Below are 14272 nucleotides of genomic sequence, written 5' to 3' on the forward strand. Positions count from 1 at the left end.
GCATGCACATGAGCAGAACATACCCGTGCAATATCATGTCTATAAATAGACCGATATTTTGATATCTCCTGACCTTGACAGACATCACTTTGACCTCTGTAATTTAACTGCAAAATAATCAGTAAAATGAAATGATACAAGAATGAAATGGCACCAATTCTTCAGGAGTCTGTGCAAAATATGTTTGCCATGCGAGTCTGATCTTGTGATTTTTGTACTCATTTGGTACAAACCTGTATGTAAGTATGTTCAATAATTTTATGTTGATAGAAATTTAAGGTTTATTGAAGAGGTTTAAATGAAGTATCAAGTCCTCATAATTAAATGAAACACTTAGGACTCAGACAGCATTTATAATGAAGATTTTCTTATTTAATGAGAATTACAATCTCAAAAATCAATCTCAAATGGGAGATTTTAGAAAACGCACACCAGTAAAGTACACATTAATTGTATTTAATGGGCTATAACATGCAAAAACTCTGATATGACAACAGTGCCACTATTAAGCTAATTTTTTATCAGTTAATTCTGCTAATATTTGTAATATTACATCACATTGCTGTAAATGTTCCCAACAAATCGGTGATATTGTGAATGATGATCTCATGGATGAGAGGACGGGGCTCTAGTCGATGGGGAAGATCAGGAAGCCGGTGAAGATGTGGCTCGTGCTGTCGGTCTGGCTCGTCACGATGCTGTTATACTTGGTTGTCTGCAGTGAGACTGTGTCTCCGACACCCAGCTCCAGGACCGCCGAGCCGGAGGTGACCAGGAAACCATGAGATGTGTCACACAGAATCATGTGATCGTCACTGCCCTTCACCAGCTTCAGACACACCTAGATGTGATCATACAAATACAGTCACAGTCCTCTTGAGGACAACAAATCAAAAAGATGTGAGTGAGAAGAGAATAGGGGGCAGACAAAGATACCAATAAGTAGACAGACCAGAAAAACAAACTCTTCAGACTCACTTTGCTCTTTGCTGAAATGTGGAAACTGAAGAAATAGATCCCTTTGACGGAACATATGTACGTCCCATTCGTCAGAGATTCTCCTTGAAACTGTTGATCCTGGCCTGGCAGAATGTGACTGTGGGAAGTTTACACAAATATTTCAGTTTTTACTGATTATTTTATGATTGTTTTCTAGCTCTATCATCAAAACCTGAATGAAGAATTTCTTGTTTCTCCATATGATTTGTTTTGTATTTGACAAGTTTGGAGTTCCTCAAAGACTCAGTCCACCATTTTGGTCCAGATTGAAATATCTCAACATAGATTGTCATGTGGTCTGGTTCAGTTATCAATGGTGCCCTGAGGATAAATCCTAATGACTCTGGTGGTCTCCTGGCTTTTCCTCTTGCTCCACCATGAGCTTCTTAAATAATGACTGCCTGTGTTCTATCCCACCTCAGCATCTTGTGTCATCCCATTAAATACCACTGCTGTTCTCTCTGTGACTTTAAATCCTCACAGCGCTGACCTGTTGAAGTCGATGGCAGTGTCAAGCTCTGGTGCATATGCTATCTCCCGTTTGTTGGAGAAGAAGGATCTCTGCTGGTCCACAGGAATGAAAGACCTTCCCTTCGCTCCCCGCAGGCCTGGTTTACCAGGAGGCCCCGAGAGACCCTCATCCCCCTTCAGTCCAGGCCGTCCTGGGGGGCCCCGAATTCCTGGCTCCCCCTTTTGGCCCCTGATAGGCTGAGCTGACTCACCTACCCACATAGAGAAACACTTGTTGTTAGTGTCATGTGAACTGAAACTAAGATGAAAGATAGAGAGGTTATGTTTTATCTGTAAATTGAAAATCAAAACTGGAGTCAACTTAAAAAAAACTACACCACAGTCCACCAGTGTTATTGTGATCAAAGGAAATGTTTGGAATTTTTAACTTTTCATCAAGCCTTTTTCACTGTAATAAAAGGACACAAAACACAATCAAATGAAGAAAGCATCTTGACCAATTTGACAACACATATGCAGCGCAACAAAACAGTAAGAAAATCCAAAGAAACATAGAAAACACAAGGTGAAGATGTGGTGCAGATCTTCATTTGGATGTGTGTTATCGACATGCGCAACTTCTTCAAGGCCATTTACATTTTCCCAAATCAGAAATATTAACAACATAAAGAAAAACATGAACAGAAGTGTAAAACGTATGTGATGCTGTCATGTCCAGTATAAGCTCACCAGGGTCTCCCTTCTCCCCCATGGGACCGTCTAAGCCATCAGGACCATAGGCACCTGGTATCCCAGGAATCCCTGGGGTATACCTGTCACATGACTGTGTGACAATGGGGCTGACACGAACCAAGAGCAGAAACACTGCAGTACTGCAGCTCAGCCAGCGGGGGGCCTGGGGGAACGGGTACACAAATACAACAAAAAAACCCTGTTTTTGACACTTACGAGTATTACCGAGTATTGACCTTTACCAATTAAACTTTAACCATAACCAGTGCATGTTTAAACCCAAATCTTAACCATAATTTTAAGAGACACCTGATTTTAACCTTAGAATGTAATGCCTTGTCTTGTGTCCCCAGTGAGCTTTGAATCTGATTAGAAATTAATTCAGTAAAACCCACAAAAAACAGCAACAGTGACTCACATTTTACAAATGCACGAAGAGCTGGAAAAGAATACAATCCTGAAGAGTTGACAGTTTGGAGGTTTAAAGTTGGTAACTGACAACAATGATAACAATTATTGCTCTTGAAAGACTCTTCTCATAAATCACATGTACGATATATTATACAATGCAGACTAAAATGCCTACGTTTGTGCATTTTAACTGGACAACAACTGTAACACCGCTGCTCAAGCAAAACAAATAATACTGTACTATGTTAAATATACTGGAGGGATTTAGATTTAAGAAACATTAAGCAAGAAATGCAATGTCTGAATAAGTGATTTTCTCTCTTTCCCTCTCTCCCTCCAACACATTCTTCTTTGCCTGTTCTTTGGTTTTGTAGGACACAAAAGTCTCACCATTTGCAGGTAATGCAGTTACTCGTCCTAAGCTGATGGAGTTGAAGAGCTGTCGTGGTTCACACTGACAGCAGCAGCTCAGTGAGGAAAAAGCAGGAAGTGAAACAGTTCAAGAGCGCATGATCGCTGTTCTATTGGTGTTCATGATGGTCATTTTTAGGCTACAGTACTGACTGAAGCAGGGAGCTGGAAAAATCTCAACATCATCATCAACAAACATAACCCTCACAGGAGCCATTTTACTTTTAACTTACTTTTAACTAGTCTTAATTTTCATACGTTAAAAACATTCTGGTGATATCGCCTAGAAAACTTTTACTGATATTTTGAGACCATTTCTTACTGCAGGATGTCTGTTTTCCCCAAACCCCCGCCTCACTTGTCTTCTTTTAGGTTCTCTGAATGGCCTTTTTAAATAGAAAGGACTTTGCTTACTTGCTCTAAGACAGTTGGTTTCCTAAATTTTATTGAGTTAACAGAATTGTTCAATGAAGTCACACTAACTTGGTTTATTTATGTTGCCAACACTTGGAATGATTCATTCTACTTGTCCCTTTTACATAACAAAATTAAATACAGAAAATACAAATGTATATAAGGAAAGCTTAACAAGAAGACAATATGCAGTAAACATACCTTAAAACTAATAGCTAAGTTTACAAAACCTTTTCTCTATGGGTCACACAATAAATAAATAAATGAAATTAAATAAAATAAATAAAAGGGGTTGAAAAGACAACAATACAAAGTTCTGCAGCATGAGTTTGTATTCGTTCCTAACCCTAACCCCATAATATTAAAGACTTTTGCTTCCTTTCAGTTATAAAGGTAAAAGAAACCACTTTTGTAGAACTGCTACAAACTAAAGCACAGTACAGTACAGCTCCCTGTGAAATGTAACATATAAAGGAAATACTCATAAAAATATAATTCATAGAAATACAGAGAGAGAGAATTGTTCTACAGTACAGTAATTAATTACTTTTCCACCACCACGCAGATTTCCATTTCTCGTTCACATCTTTTTTGTTTGCTATATACTTTTAGCAATTCCTCATACCAGTTTGATCTCTGTGTTGATGCCTTTTTATATGAATATGTAATTATTTTGCTGCATTTACCTGACAAAGCAAATTTTCAATTAGAGGAAGTGAAACAGTTGAACAAGAAGTGAGAAAAAAAAAATGAATGAAATGAAGAACTGATGATGAAGCATCATTGAATATATCGGATTAAAAATATATTTCGGTTTTTCTGTTTCCTCTTTGTTGTTGCCTCAAACATGAACTGGTTTCCTGGCAGTGTGTTGCTAAAGCTCCCAACCACAGCCTTAGTGCCAGTATGTGTTCTACACAATATTTCATTCTATCCACAGTCATCTATCAACAAAGAGCTGATGTATAGTTTTAGTAATTACATCTTGGGAAATAGTCCAATATGTCATTTTCCTTTTTTCTCAGATCCTGTCTATTTCTTGTTTCTTTGTCTTTTGTCCACCTTAATTCCAGGACAATCTCACTACCTGCAGGTGTTTAGCATGAAGAAAATGCAGGCCATCCAGGTGGTTGGGATGCTTACTGATACTCCTAGCCTTATTCTTGCAGCGCCGGGTGTAAATATTCTTTGTAAAGCACCACCTATTCTATATTCAACCCAACAATCCATCTTTTTGCTGTTTCCGTACCAGACAGTGATGTGGCGTGTGTGATCTCAGGCCCTTCGTGACCAGAAGGGAGGAAGCTATGGTGTTAAACACTGAAGTGTAGTCATTGAACAGCAATCTCACATAGCTCCCCTTTTTTGGTGGAGCTACCCATCCATTAAACCCTGCCTCTGTTTGCCTGAAATGATTTAACTGCAGTTTTGGGTACATTCGCTTCTGCAGACTCAGTGAATCCACTGAAGTTATCTGTGACGTTGAGAGCCTGGTCCTTTGACATTTTTCCCAATTGTGTCAAATCATCCAGATTGTAGATCGACCTCTGATTGAACATTTCCTGACCCCTTGGGGGCCGACATTCTATGTCCTCACCAAGATGGCCATTGGCCACTTTTCTCAAATGTGGGAATGGTTTTGAATGGCATGTAGTGTCCAGTGTTTGTTTCCCCAGCCTTGTTAAGGTTAGCATTTTTAATTACATTTTAAATCAAAATATTCTTTGAAGTTGTTCATGCTCAGGCTGAGAGGGAATTACAAATACGACACACACAAACGATAGAAAAGGAGAAATTTCATACAGATATAAAGCATTCTGGTTGTTCTTCCAGCTTTTATTTGTATAGTATCTGTTTACCAAGAGACAGAGCAGATAAAACCAACAGATTAAATTGGATCGGTTATGAAGTATCCCAGTGTAATTTACAGAGCTTCAATGAAATGAATAAATAAATGTGAGAAGTACCATGTCCAATCACTAATGGAAAACAAAACATGGACAAATTTGAATGGACTAAATTATTGTATAGTATGAAAACACATATTAATGTAAACACTAGGTCTGCAATATACCTAAATATATCCTCCTCTCTATAGTGGCTTTGAAGAGTCTTCATCATAATGTGGTAAGACATGGAGAACAAGATCTACAGTCCTCGTTCTGTGAAAAACTGCATCCTTAGAGGCCCTCAGACTTTATTGCTTACTTTGTGTGTTGAGAACCTGTTTGAACACACTATTTTCTGCCAAAGTTTGAAAAGTTTGGGTTATTTCACACGAGAGATTTTTGTATTTGCTGTGTTTCTCTGTGCTCTTCTCACTGCTTTGAAGGTGATGTCACCTACTTGTGTGTGTACTGACGTTCCCATTGGTTGACTTTTATGCATACATTTCTGTTGGCTACAACGGAAGCACATTTCACTCTAGTAATCAGAGGTCTTATTTCATAAATATGACAGTTGTCTTAGTTTATTTATATTGTTTGTGTTTATTATTGTAACAATGTTTTTGTGTTGCCTTGTTGGCTGGGTCTCTCTTAAAAAAGAGATTTTAATCACATGGAACTGGTTACATAAAGGAAAATGAAAAGTAACCCATTTGTACTTTTTTGTGAAAGAAAGGAAGACAGTATTTTGTCTGTAGTTGCAGCCTTGGAGTGATGCTGTAAAGCTCTTTAACAGAAGTGAGAAAAAAGGCTGTTTTGTGTTTCCCGTCCTGTTTGTTAGTGCGGGTACAGCAGGAAGCCAGAGAAGATGCTGTAACCAGCTGGTTTCCCTCTCATCCCTCTGTAGTCTTTAGTCTCCAGCCACACCTCCTGATCCCTCGACAGGTAGACCGCCAGGCTGCCCGCAGTCACCTGGAATCAGTACCAGTTGAAATTTAATGACACAGTGCATCTTTTTTGCAGAGTTTACACCATAGAGGGGAAGTACTGTAAATGTTTCCATTCACTCATATACTGTACTTGATGGTTCATGTACTGACTCTACAGCTTTAATAGATTATTATTTGGTGGCATAATGACATAAAATCTGTACCTGTCTCCTGCCACGGCGATGATCACAGAATGATGCCAGCAGTGTTTGGTCCAGCTTCATCAGCACACACAGCCGATCCTCTATAGAGGCGTGGAACACAAAGTAGTACGTTCCTGAGACCCGACACCTACAATACACAAAACCACACTGAGTTAATTGACTGGAAGTGTTTTTTCAACTTCTATGTGCTTAAGCAGCATGATCACATTGGAAATCTGTTTGAACAGACCAATTACTGCAGACCAATCAGGGAAATGCCTTTAGCCAAGCTAAGCTAGCCAGCAGCATCAGTGTCATTCACCTCTTTGGTCCAGACTGAAATATCTTAATAACCACTGGATGGATTGCAATGAAATTTGGTAAAGACATTCATGGTCCCCAGATGCTGAACCCCACTGACAGAATCTCGTTGGTTTCTGTAAGATATGATAAAAAAAAAAAAAAGAAGGTGTTTTTCTCACCTAAAGTGTCCTGTCACAATGTCATAGTCATTATTGATGTCGGTGATGACGTTGGTGAACCGAATGACGCTGGATTTCAGTGGGTATTCGTTGGTTCCCCTGGCCACACTGAAGGCAGCCTGTTGCTGGGCTCCAACAGCCCTGCAGCCACAGACAAAAACACGAAGTGGTGCTCAGAGATGGATTAACTCACTTCTAGGCCCCAAGGAAAAATGGAAACCATGGGCCCCTATTTGGCTTGGTTAGGCTCCTGCTGTCATGTAGAATATGAACCATGTAAGCATAATATCAAATGGAATATTAAAGGTATCAAAACTAGATTTTGAAACAGGGCCTCTCTGTAAGACAGGCCTTTAGGATCAGGTAGGTCAGGAGTTGCATTTTCCATTTTATATTATTTATACTATACATGCAAAATGAAATGATGTTATTGCCACACAACAAGTGTGGGATTGAGATGAGTTTTGCAGGAATTGTTGGACCTTGTGGGCTTGAAGAGCAGTTTTCAGATGTTATTAGCCTTTAAGGTTTTATGATGTAAGCTGTGGTCTCCTTGAATTCAGTGACAATGGATTCCAAAAATTTCCATGGGCACCCCTGTAGCTCACCTGGTAGAGTGTATCCCAGTGTATCCCAAAATGCCCCAGGCTCTTTCCTGCAAGTCCACCCCTCTCTCTCTTTCCTTTTCCCATCACATTACTGTCCTATCTGTCCTATTTAATAAAGCAGAAATTCAGAAAAAAAAATCTTTAGAAGCAAAGCTGCATGATTACATACCCTACAACTACTCCTGCTTCGCCTGGTTCTCCCGGACTTCCGGTAATCCCTTGGGACCCTGGTCCCCCTGGCTCCCCACTCTGACCTCGTTTACCAGAAAATCCCATCGTCCCCACTTGCCCCTTTTCTCCCCTCTGAGGGCCAAGGTCAGCCTTCCACACTGCTCCTGTGAACAGCAACAACAGACTGATCTCAATACAGCATATTCTCATTTCATTCTAGATGGAGTTCACTGAAGGAAATGGATACAGAAAAAAATAGCAACCACTAATGATGACCAGACAGTTTGAATAAATCTTGGAGATGTGAGCCAAACCTTTGAGCTCACTGCGTTTACCTGTAATGAAATGTGCTGCACATAGACAATTTCCTTGCTGTGGCTTTAGAGGAATCGAGCCAATTGTTAAAAACTCCACAGAGACCAAGACAAGAGCTGTTTGAGATTTTAATCATGTAAACCGTAACAGCTCTAAAGGTGCAGCCATGCTAGCCGCTTTGGGAGGCTGTACTTTGAAAAAGCAATGCATTAAGTTAAATCAGTATGCTAATAGTGACAATGCTAACATGGTGATAGTCAGCAGGTGTGTTTACTATGTTCAACATCTAAGTTCAGCCCATTAGCATGCTAACATTTGCTAATTAGTGCTAAAGACAAAGTACAGCTGAGGCTGATGGGAAAGTTGTTGGTTTTGCAGGGATTTGGTCACTGATAAAGGCACTAGAGGAAAGGTCACCAATGGGCTGAACAGAAGAAAAGTCCGGAGATCATCAAAGAGGATGAACAGCGGATGAACCTTTATTTGTCTCCATGTCATTACAATCCATCTCATATATGGCTGCTCCTAAATAATATGATAAATACAAACCACTTGGTGTCACTGCCTACAGGCTACCTTTAGATGGATCAGTATTGCTGCTGCTAACCTGGCCAACTCTGACTCTATGACTAAGTGTGTGTTGAATACCTGACTCTCCTTTCTGTCCTTTCTCTCCAGCACGACCGTCTTTACCAGGCATCCCTGGAATACCTGAGGATGTTAAGACATAAACAAACAAAACTAAATGAAATGGTTCACACACGCACATATAAATGTATACAAACACGGATACACATACCTGGAATCCCTGGCATCCCTGGTGCTGTGCAGGTCTCACTGGAGACCAGCAGGGGTGTGGCCAAAGACAGCAAGGCGCCGATCACAATAAAACAACGAGGAAGCATGATGGTGAACCTGACAGGGAGTAGAGGAGACAACAAAAGATGTGAAAAGATGAGGAAATGAGGACAGGAAGGAGGAAATAAGTAGAAATGAAAGAACAAGAGGAGAGGATTGAAATAAGAGGGACAGGGAATTGGGAGATGATAATAGGGGAGATAAAGAAAGAGGAGAGGAGGACAAAGGAGATAAAATGAGGAAAGATGAGAGGAGCGGTGAAAGCTGAAAACAGGGCTGGTATTCGTAGCTCTTGAAAAGACTTAGAGACACTTCTTAGTGATGGCAATATTATAGCACATGATGTATTGCAGCAGATTAAACTACCCAACAGTATATTAAGTAATTAAGATTAACACAATCATAGCAGTAAATAAAAAGACACAGGAGGTCAACAAAAACACATTATCTTTTACAAATATAAATCCAATTCAGTAAACTGTAATCAACACATAGATGTGGAAAATAAATGTAAAAAAAGTGTATAAAGCTCACCTGAGAACAGACAGAAGAATGAAACCCACCACAGTGAGTTCAAACCGGACTGAAGTGAAGCTCAGAGTCCTGCAGCAGCCAGATGAGGAAGCTGACACAAAACCAAAGATTCAGCAGCTTTTGTGTCACAAATTGTTTTCTGAGCCGATGAATGTAGTTCTGCAATTGTGGGAGGTTATTGAAAGTTGGAGGGACAGAGAGAGAAAAACTAAAATGACAACCACAGAAACATTAAAGAAGTGTTTATCAAACGTTTCTGTATTTAAATGAACATTTTTATCACAGAACTTTCAAATAAGACACAAAACCAGCAGAGGTCAAGTGACTTACAGTGAGTTTCCTACATGGTCAGAAGTATGTGGATACTGGAACATTCCAACCACATGTGGTGGTTGAACATGCGTTTCCAAAACCATTAACATTAACAGCCTTCACTCTGGTTTCAGGCTTCACCTGACTGCAGGGATTTGCTTTGAGCATTAGTGAGGCCCAACACTGATGTTGGGTGATCCAGTTCAATCCAAGTGTTTTGGATGGGGTCGAGGCTCTGTGCAGGCCAGGCAAGTTCTTCCACAATAAACTGAGAAAAACATTTTTTGGACACACAGTCATGCACAAAGCCATTTCTTTAGGGCTTTGTACAGATTTTCATTGCCATGGGGATTGATTCTTCATTAACCTTCCTCTTGTGTTAGGGTCGGTACCGACCCGTTTTAGGTTTTAAATGGATAAAAAAAACCACATACATTTGTTTATTGCATCAAGGCTTTATGACTTTGTCAGGAACCTCTATTTCAACAAAATAAAACGAAACAAAATTGTTTTCACTAAATTATAAAATGCTCTAGTTAAAATTATGACCTTTGTGTTGTTAGGGTCGGTTTCGACCAAGTTATAAAAATAAGATTATAAAGCAATAATTAGAGCCAAAACTGAAATCACAAGTTCACTGTTAGCCAACACACTGACAGCCAGCTCCTCTCCCAATCATGTGAGCTTTAGGGGATTCTCATTTTGCCTTGTTTTCCAGTATACCTGCACAAAAACAAAACAAACAAAAACGAGCATGTCGAGAATATGTGAGGTCAATTCAGTATAGAGTTAGTGACTTGCAGAGTTGGTGAGAAGAAGATTTTCAGTGAGCCAAGTTCTGGATAATATTTTTGGTGAAAATGAGGGAGAGGACACAGAGCAGCATAGTGATTCTGATGAGCAGGTTTCTGAGGAGGAAGACAATGTGGAGTATCATCCAGAAGACACAGACACATCTGATGAGTCTGATGAGGAGGTCACCGGTGCTGAAGCTGCTCCAGCTGAAAGATTCAAGTCCAAAAATGATAAGATCTGTTGGAGCTCAGTACCTCCTGATGTACATGGCAGGGCAGCTGCTGCAAATGTCATCAAAGTGACCCCTGGAATCACAAGGTTTGCTGTGACCAGAGTCAGTGACATCAAGACATGTTTTGAGCTATTTATGCCATGGTCACTAAAAAGAGTCATCATTACTATGACAAACATTGAAGGAAAAAAAGTCTATGGCGGCATGTGTAACGACATTGATGAGGTGACAGTGGATGAACGTCTTGTCCCTTTCCAAGGAAAATGCCCCTTCCGGCAATACATACCCAGTAAGCCAGGGAAGTACGGCATAAAAATCTGGGCAGCCTGTGATGCAAAAAACCAGCTATGCCTGGAATATACAGATTTACACAAATTTATTTAAGAGATGTGTTCTAAATCCCCTCAGTAATAGTCAGGTGACATAACAACCTTTTATTTATTTATATGATTCTCCTGAGGTTCATTTTACATTTTTTTTTAATTGAAATCGAGGGGTATACTGACAAGAAAAGGCCCAGGGGCCCACACTAAAAATATTAAAACCAATATTTTCATGGATAAGGAAGCCTAACAAGGTAACCAAGAGATGAGAAACAAATTGGATGATAAATAAGTGTTTTTAGTGTATTTTACAGCTGATTTAAGACACAGGTCAAAACCGACCTGTTAACATAAGAGATGGTAACAGGAAACTAACACAAGAGGAAGGTTAAACTGCTGATGCAAAGCTGGAAGAACTTGCCAAAACTATTCCTGTATGCTCTAGCACAGTGTTTGTTAATCCTGACCCTGCGGTCACCGTCCTGCATGTTTTGGATGTTTTCCTGCTCCAACACACCTGGTGTGGCGAAGCAGGGAAACATCTAAAAAATGCAGGGCAGTTCAGACAGGCCCTCAGGATCAGGATTAGCAAACACTGTGCTAGCATTAAGATTTCCCTCCAATGAGCCTAAGGAGCCCAAACCAGGGAACACAACCAGAAACCAAAAGCACTCTTGGACAGGGGTGTCCACATACATTTGACCATGGAGGGTGCGTTTATTTATGTTGTGTACTTATTCTAGAAGCATTTTGTTGTATTTGTTGAAATTCCGTTAACAGTCTGACTGCGATCAATAAATGAAATACTTTGCAAAAAGAAAAAATCACAGTACCTGTGGCTGTCACAGGCCTGCAATGAGCCCGTCCAGTCATGTCATTCTGCCTGTCTGCCCACATACCTGCCTACCTGCACACACTCAAGTGCAAGTGCACTCATTGCGAATGAGTCTTCCACAAGCAGACTTACTGCTAAAGTGGCACTAAAATAACATAAAAGGTAAGGCCTAATTTGGAGAGGTATGGATCTCAAATTTGTGACAGACTATCGTTTAGTGAACCTCTTTAGCGAGCCTCTAGGGAAAGAGCAGTAACTCTGAGCTAGAGGTGAAGCTTGTGTTTGTATGATTGTGGCATTTAACAGAGTTGTTTATTTGTTAGACTGAAAAGCTTAGAGAGGCTGTCAGCTGTTGTGTAGAGAAAGACTGTGGAGACAGTAGTCAGGCAGCAAGTGGCTATGAAGGGAGGCCTGAAGGGAGGGGGTGGGACTTTTGCAGATACTTTTCAAATCTTTGCTACACTTGCTGGATTTTCCAATGTTACAGACCTTTTAAAGAATATAGCTGCTGGCATTCTATATTTTGTTAATGTCAATGAATCCCATAAAAAGACAATGATGAACTGATCTACAAAGCAGTTTGGCCATTCACCTGACCTCTTCTATTGACAAAGCATTTTTGTCCAGAGAACTGTGGCTCACTGGACATTTTGGCCCTGTGCTTGTTCCCACCGTGCTGGTAGCATACATGTGCTGCTTACAGTTACAAACAAAAGAGTTCAAGACCTTTAACTCCAATCACCCCAGTTCAACTTCTGACCCATGCTTCTTTGAGGATGAATTCCTCAAAAAAGCAAGTGTCAGCACACACATGCAATATTGGAAGGACAAGAGCAACTGAGGATGTACAAAAACAGCAAAAAAAACAAGAAGGAGAAATGTTTCACTCCATAAACTTCAGAGTGTCACACTTCGCCCAACTGTTCCCTCTTCAGCCACTTTCTCACTTCCTCAAAACCACTGACTACCATTCCCTACCTGTCATCTCAAACTGTTCCACCAGACTTATTCATTTGCCTGCTCTCACTTCCCTCCCATTACCTATGCCAGACAGATTATTGTCCTTTGTCCTGATCCTTTCTTCTCTTGTCAGTTCATCCTGGATGTTTAGTTGGTTTCTGACTTTGTGTGTTTGTGTCTGAGCTTCTGTTTCTATCCAGACCTGTAATTGTCAACCTGCGTGCCTGCTGCCTGTGTATCTGTCTGTAACATATTTCTTCAGTAAATCACTGAAGTCACTCTGCTACCTCGTCCTGCTGCCTGGACTCCCAAACGTGACACAGAGAAGTCGCACAAAACTTTTCTATTTGATGAGGGAAAATACTGAACTATTGTATAACAGAGAAAAATGAAACTGAAGCAGTCCATTAAAAACAACGTTATGTCCTCTCAAATGGCTTTCCAAACAACACACACACACACACATGCACACCATTATATGAATAAATATTTCTAAGAACAGTTGGTTGGTAAACACTAGTATGAAAGCTTTATCATGGGTCTTTATGCCTGTGTGTTACAATTACTATGTATGTTGAGGAGATTGTTGTAAAATATTTTTCTTTGTTTTTATACTCATATAAAACGCACAAATGTTGAATGTGTAAAGTGTTCTAAATACAGATCCAAAATAATAGAAGCTTGCACTGCGTCTCCTGTCGCCTGTTTCGGCTGTCCTCTCTGCTCAGTCACATGGTCACCCATCATAAGAGATTATGTCTGTCCTTGGCCGTGCTCTTCCTCTTCCTTATCCTTCTGGGTGGCGCCGGGTGGGGTGATGAACATATTTGCATATTTTCTTTATATATACGTCCATCTGCGAAATGGATGAGTTTTCTATCGTCCCTTCTATGACGTTCTATGATGTTGAATGCTATCATTTCGAAAAAGGTCAAACTTACTGTGTTAGTGTATTCAAGTTTACTCTATGGATGTAGGACGATGTGTGGTCTGTTCAGGATGTTCTTCTGATAAAAATAACAATTTTGGTGTTGAAATAATTTAGACTTTTTATCCCATGGTCAGAATCACCAAGTCAGAAAGTTGACTGACAAAGAGCACATTTCAAAATTATGATTAACTCAACTACTTTTTTTCTTTTAAAGATCTGGATCTAGATGCATCATTAAATACTGAAACATTTTAGACATATTTTACTGGAATAAAGGAGGTTTTCGCACACTTAGATCCATGCAGTATACTCATGTATTGCAGTGTATAGTTTTTTCACATATGTTCTGATGAAAGTATGAAATACCAAAAGCACCAGCACCAAATTGATTATCTAGCTGGGTTTAGCAGTGGTCATCCTGCATTATAGACATATTTTATTATAACATTATGACAGGACA

At 39.9% G+C, this 14272-nt stretch overlaps 2 protein-coding genes across 2 annotated transcripts; both read right to left on the reverse strand.

The window, feature by feature from the left end:
- Positions 1-350: 350 nt before the first annotated feature.
- Positions 351-3079, reverse strand: c1qb (complement component 1, q subcomponent, B chain). Its single transcript, XM_070844773.1, has 5 exons — positions 3004-3079; positions 2200-2365; positions 1490-1721; positions 979-1096; positions 351-841 (listed from the first exon to the last, which is right to left on the reverse strand). The coding sequence occupies exons 1-5, from the start codon at positions 3004-3006 to the stop codon at positions 629-631; spliced, it is 732 nt and encodes a 243-aa protein (XP_070700874.1). The 5' UTR covers positions 3007-3079; the 3' UTR covers positions 351-628.
- Positions 3080-5907: 2828 nt separating this feature from the next.
- Positions 5908-9513, reverse strand: LOC139214301 (complement C1q subcomponent subunit C-like). Its single transcript, XM_070845120.1, has 7 exons — positions 9425-9513; positions 8832-8947; positions 8681-8743; positions 7716-7881; positions 6939-7079; positions 6478-6604; positions 5908-6296 (listed from the first exon to the last, which is right to left on the reverse strand). Exons 2-7 carry the CDS (start codon positions 8935-8937, stop codon positions 6162-6164), a joined length of 738 nt encoding a protein of 245 aa, XP_070701221.1. The 5' UTR covers positions 8938-8947; positions 9425-9513; the 3' UTR covers positions 5908-6161.
- Positions 9514-14272: the final 4759 nt, after the last annotated feature.

The sequence above is a fragment of the Pempheris klunzingeri genome, chromosome 2 (genome assembly GCF_042242105.1).
Source record: "Pempheris klunzingeri isolate RE-2024b chromosome 2, fPemKlu1.hap1, whole genome shotgun sequence".
Lineage (NCBI taxonomy): Eukaryota > Metazoa > Chordata > Actinopteri > Acropomatiformes > Pempheridae > Pempheris > Pempheris klunzingeri.

Bases quoted from the DNA above. Each gene is read 5' to 3' on its own strand.
- LOC139214301 (XM_070845120.1), bottom strand. From the start codon at position 8,937: ATGCTTCCTCGTTGTTTTATTGTGATCGGCGCCTTGCTGTCTTTGGCC. The intron at 8,744-8,831 runs GTATGTGTATCC...TAACATCCTCAG, and splicing joins AGGGATGCCAGGGATTCCAG to GTATTCCAGGGATGCCTGGT. The intron at 6,297-6,477 runs GTACAGATTTTA...TACTGATTCCAG, and splicing joins ATCGCCGTGGCAGGAGACAG to GTGACTGCGGGCAGCCTGGC.
- c1qb (XM_070844773.1), bottom strand. The intron at 1,722-2,199 runs GTGAGCTTATAC...CTATGTGGGTAG, and splicing joins GGGGGAGAAGGGAGACCCTG to GTGAGTCAGCTCAGCCTATC. The intron at 842-978 runs GTGAGTCTGAAG...GATCACATCTAG, and splicing joins ACATTTCAGCAAAGAGCAAA to GTGTGTCTGAAGCTGGTGAA.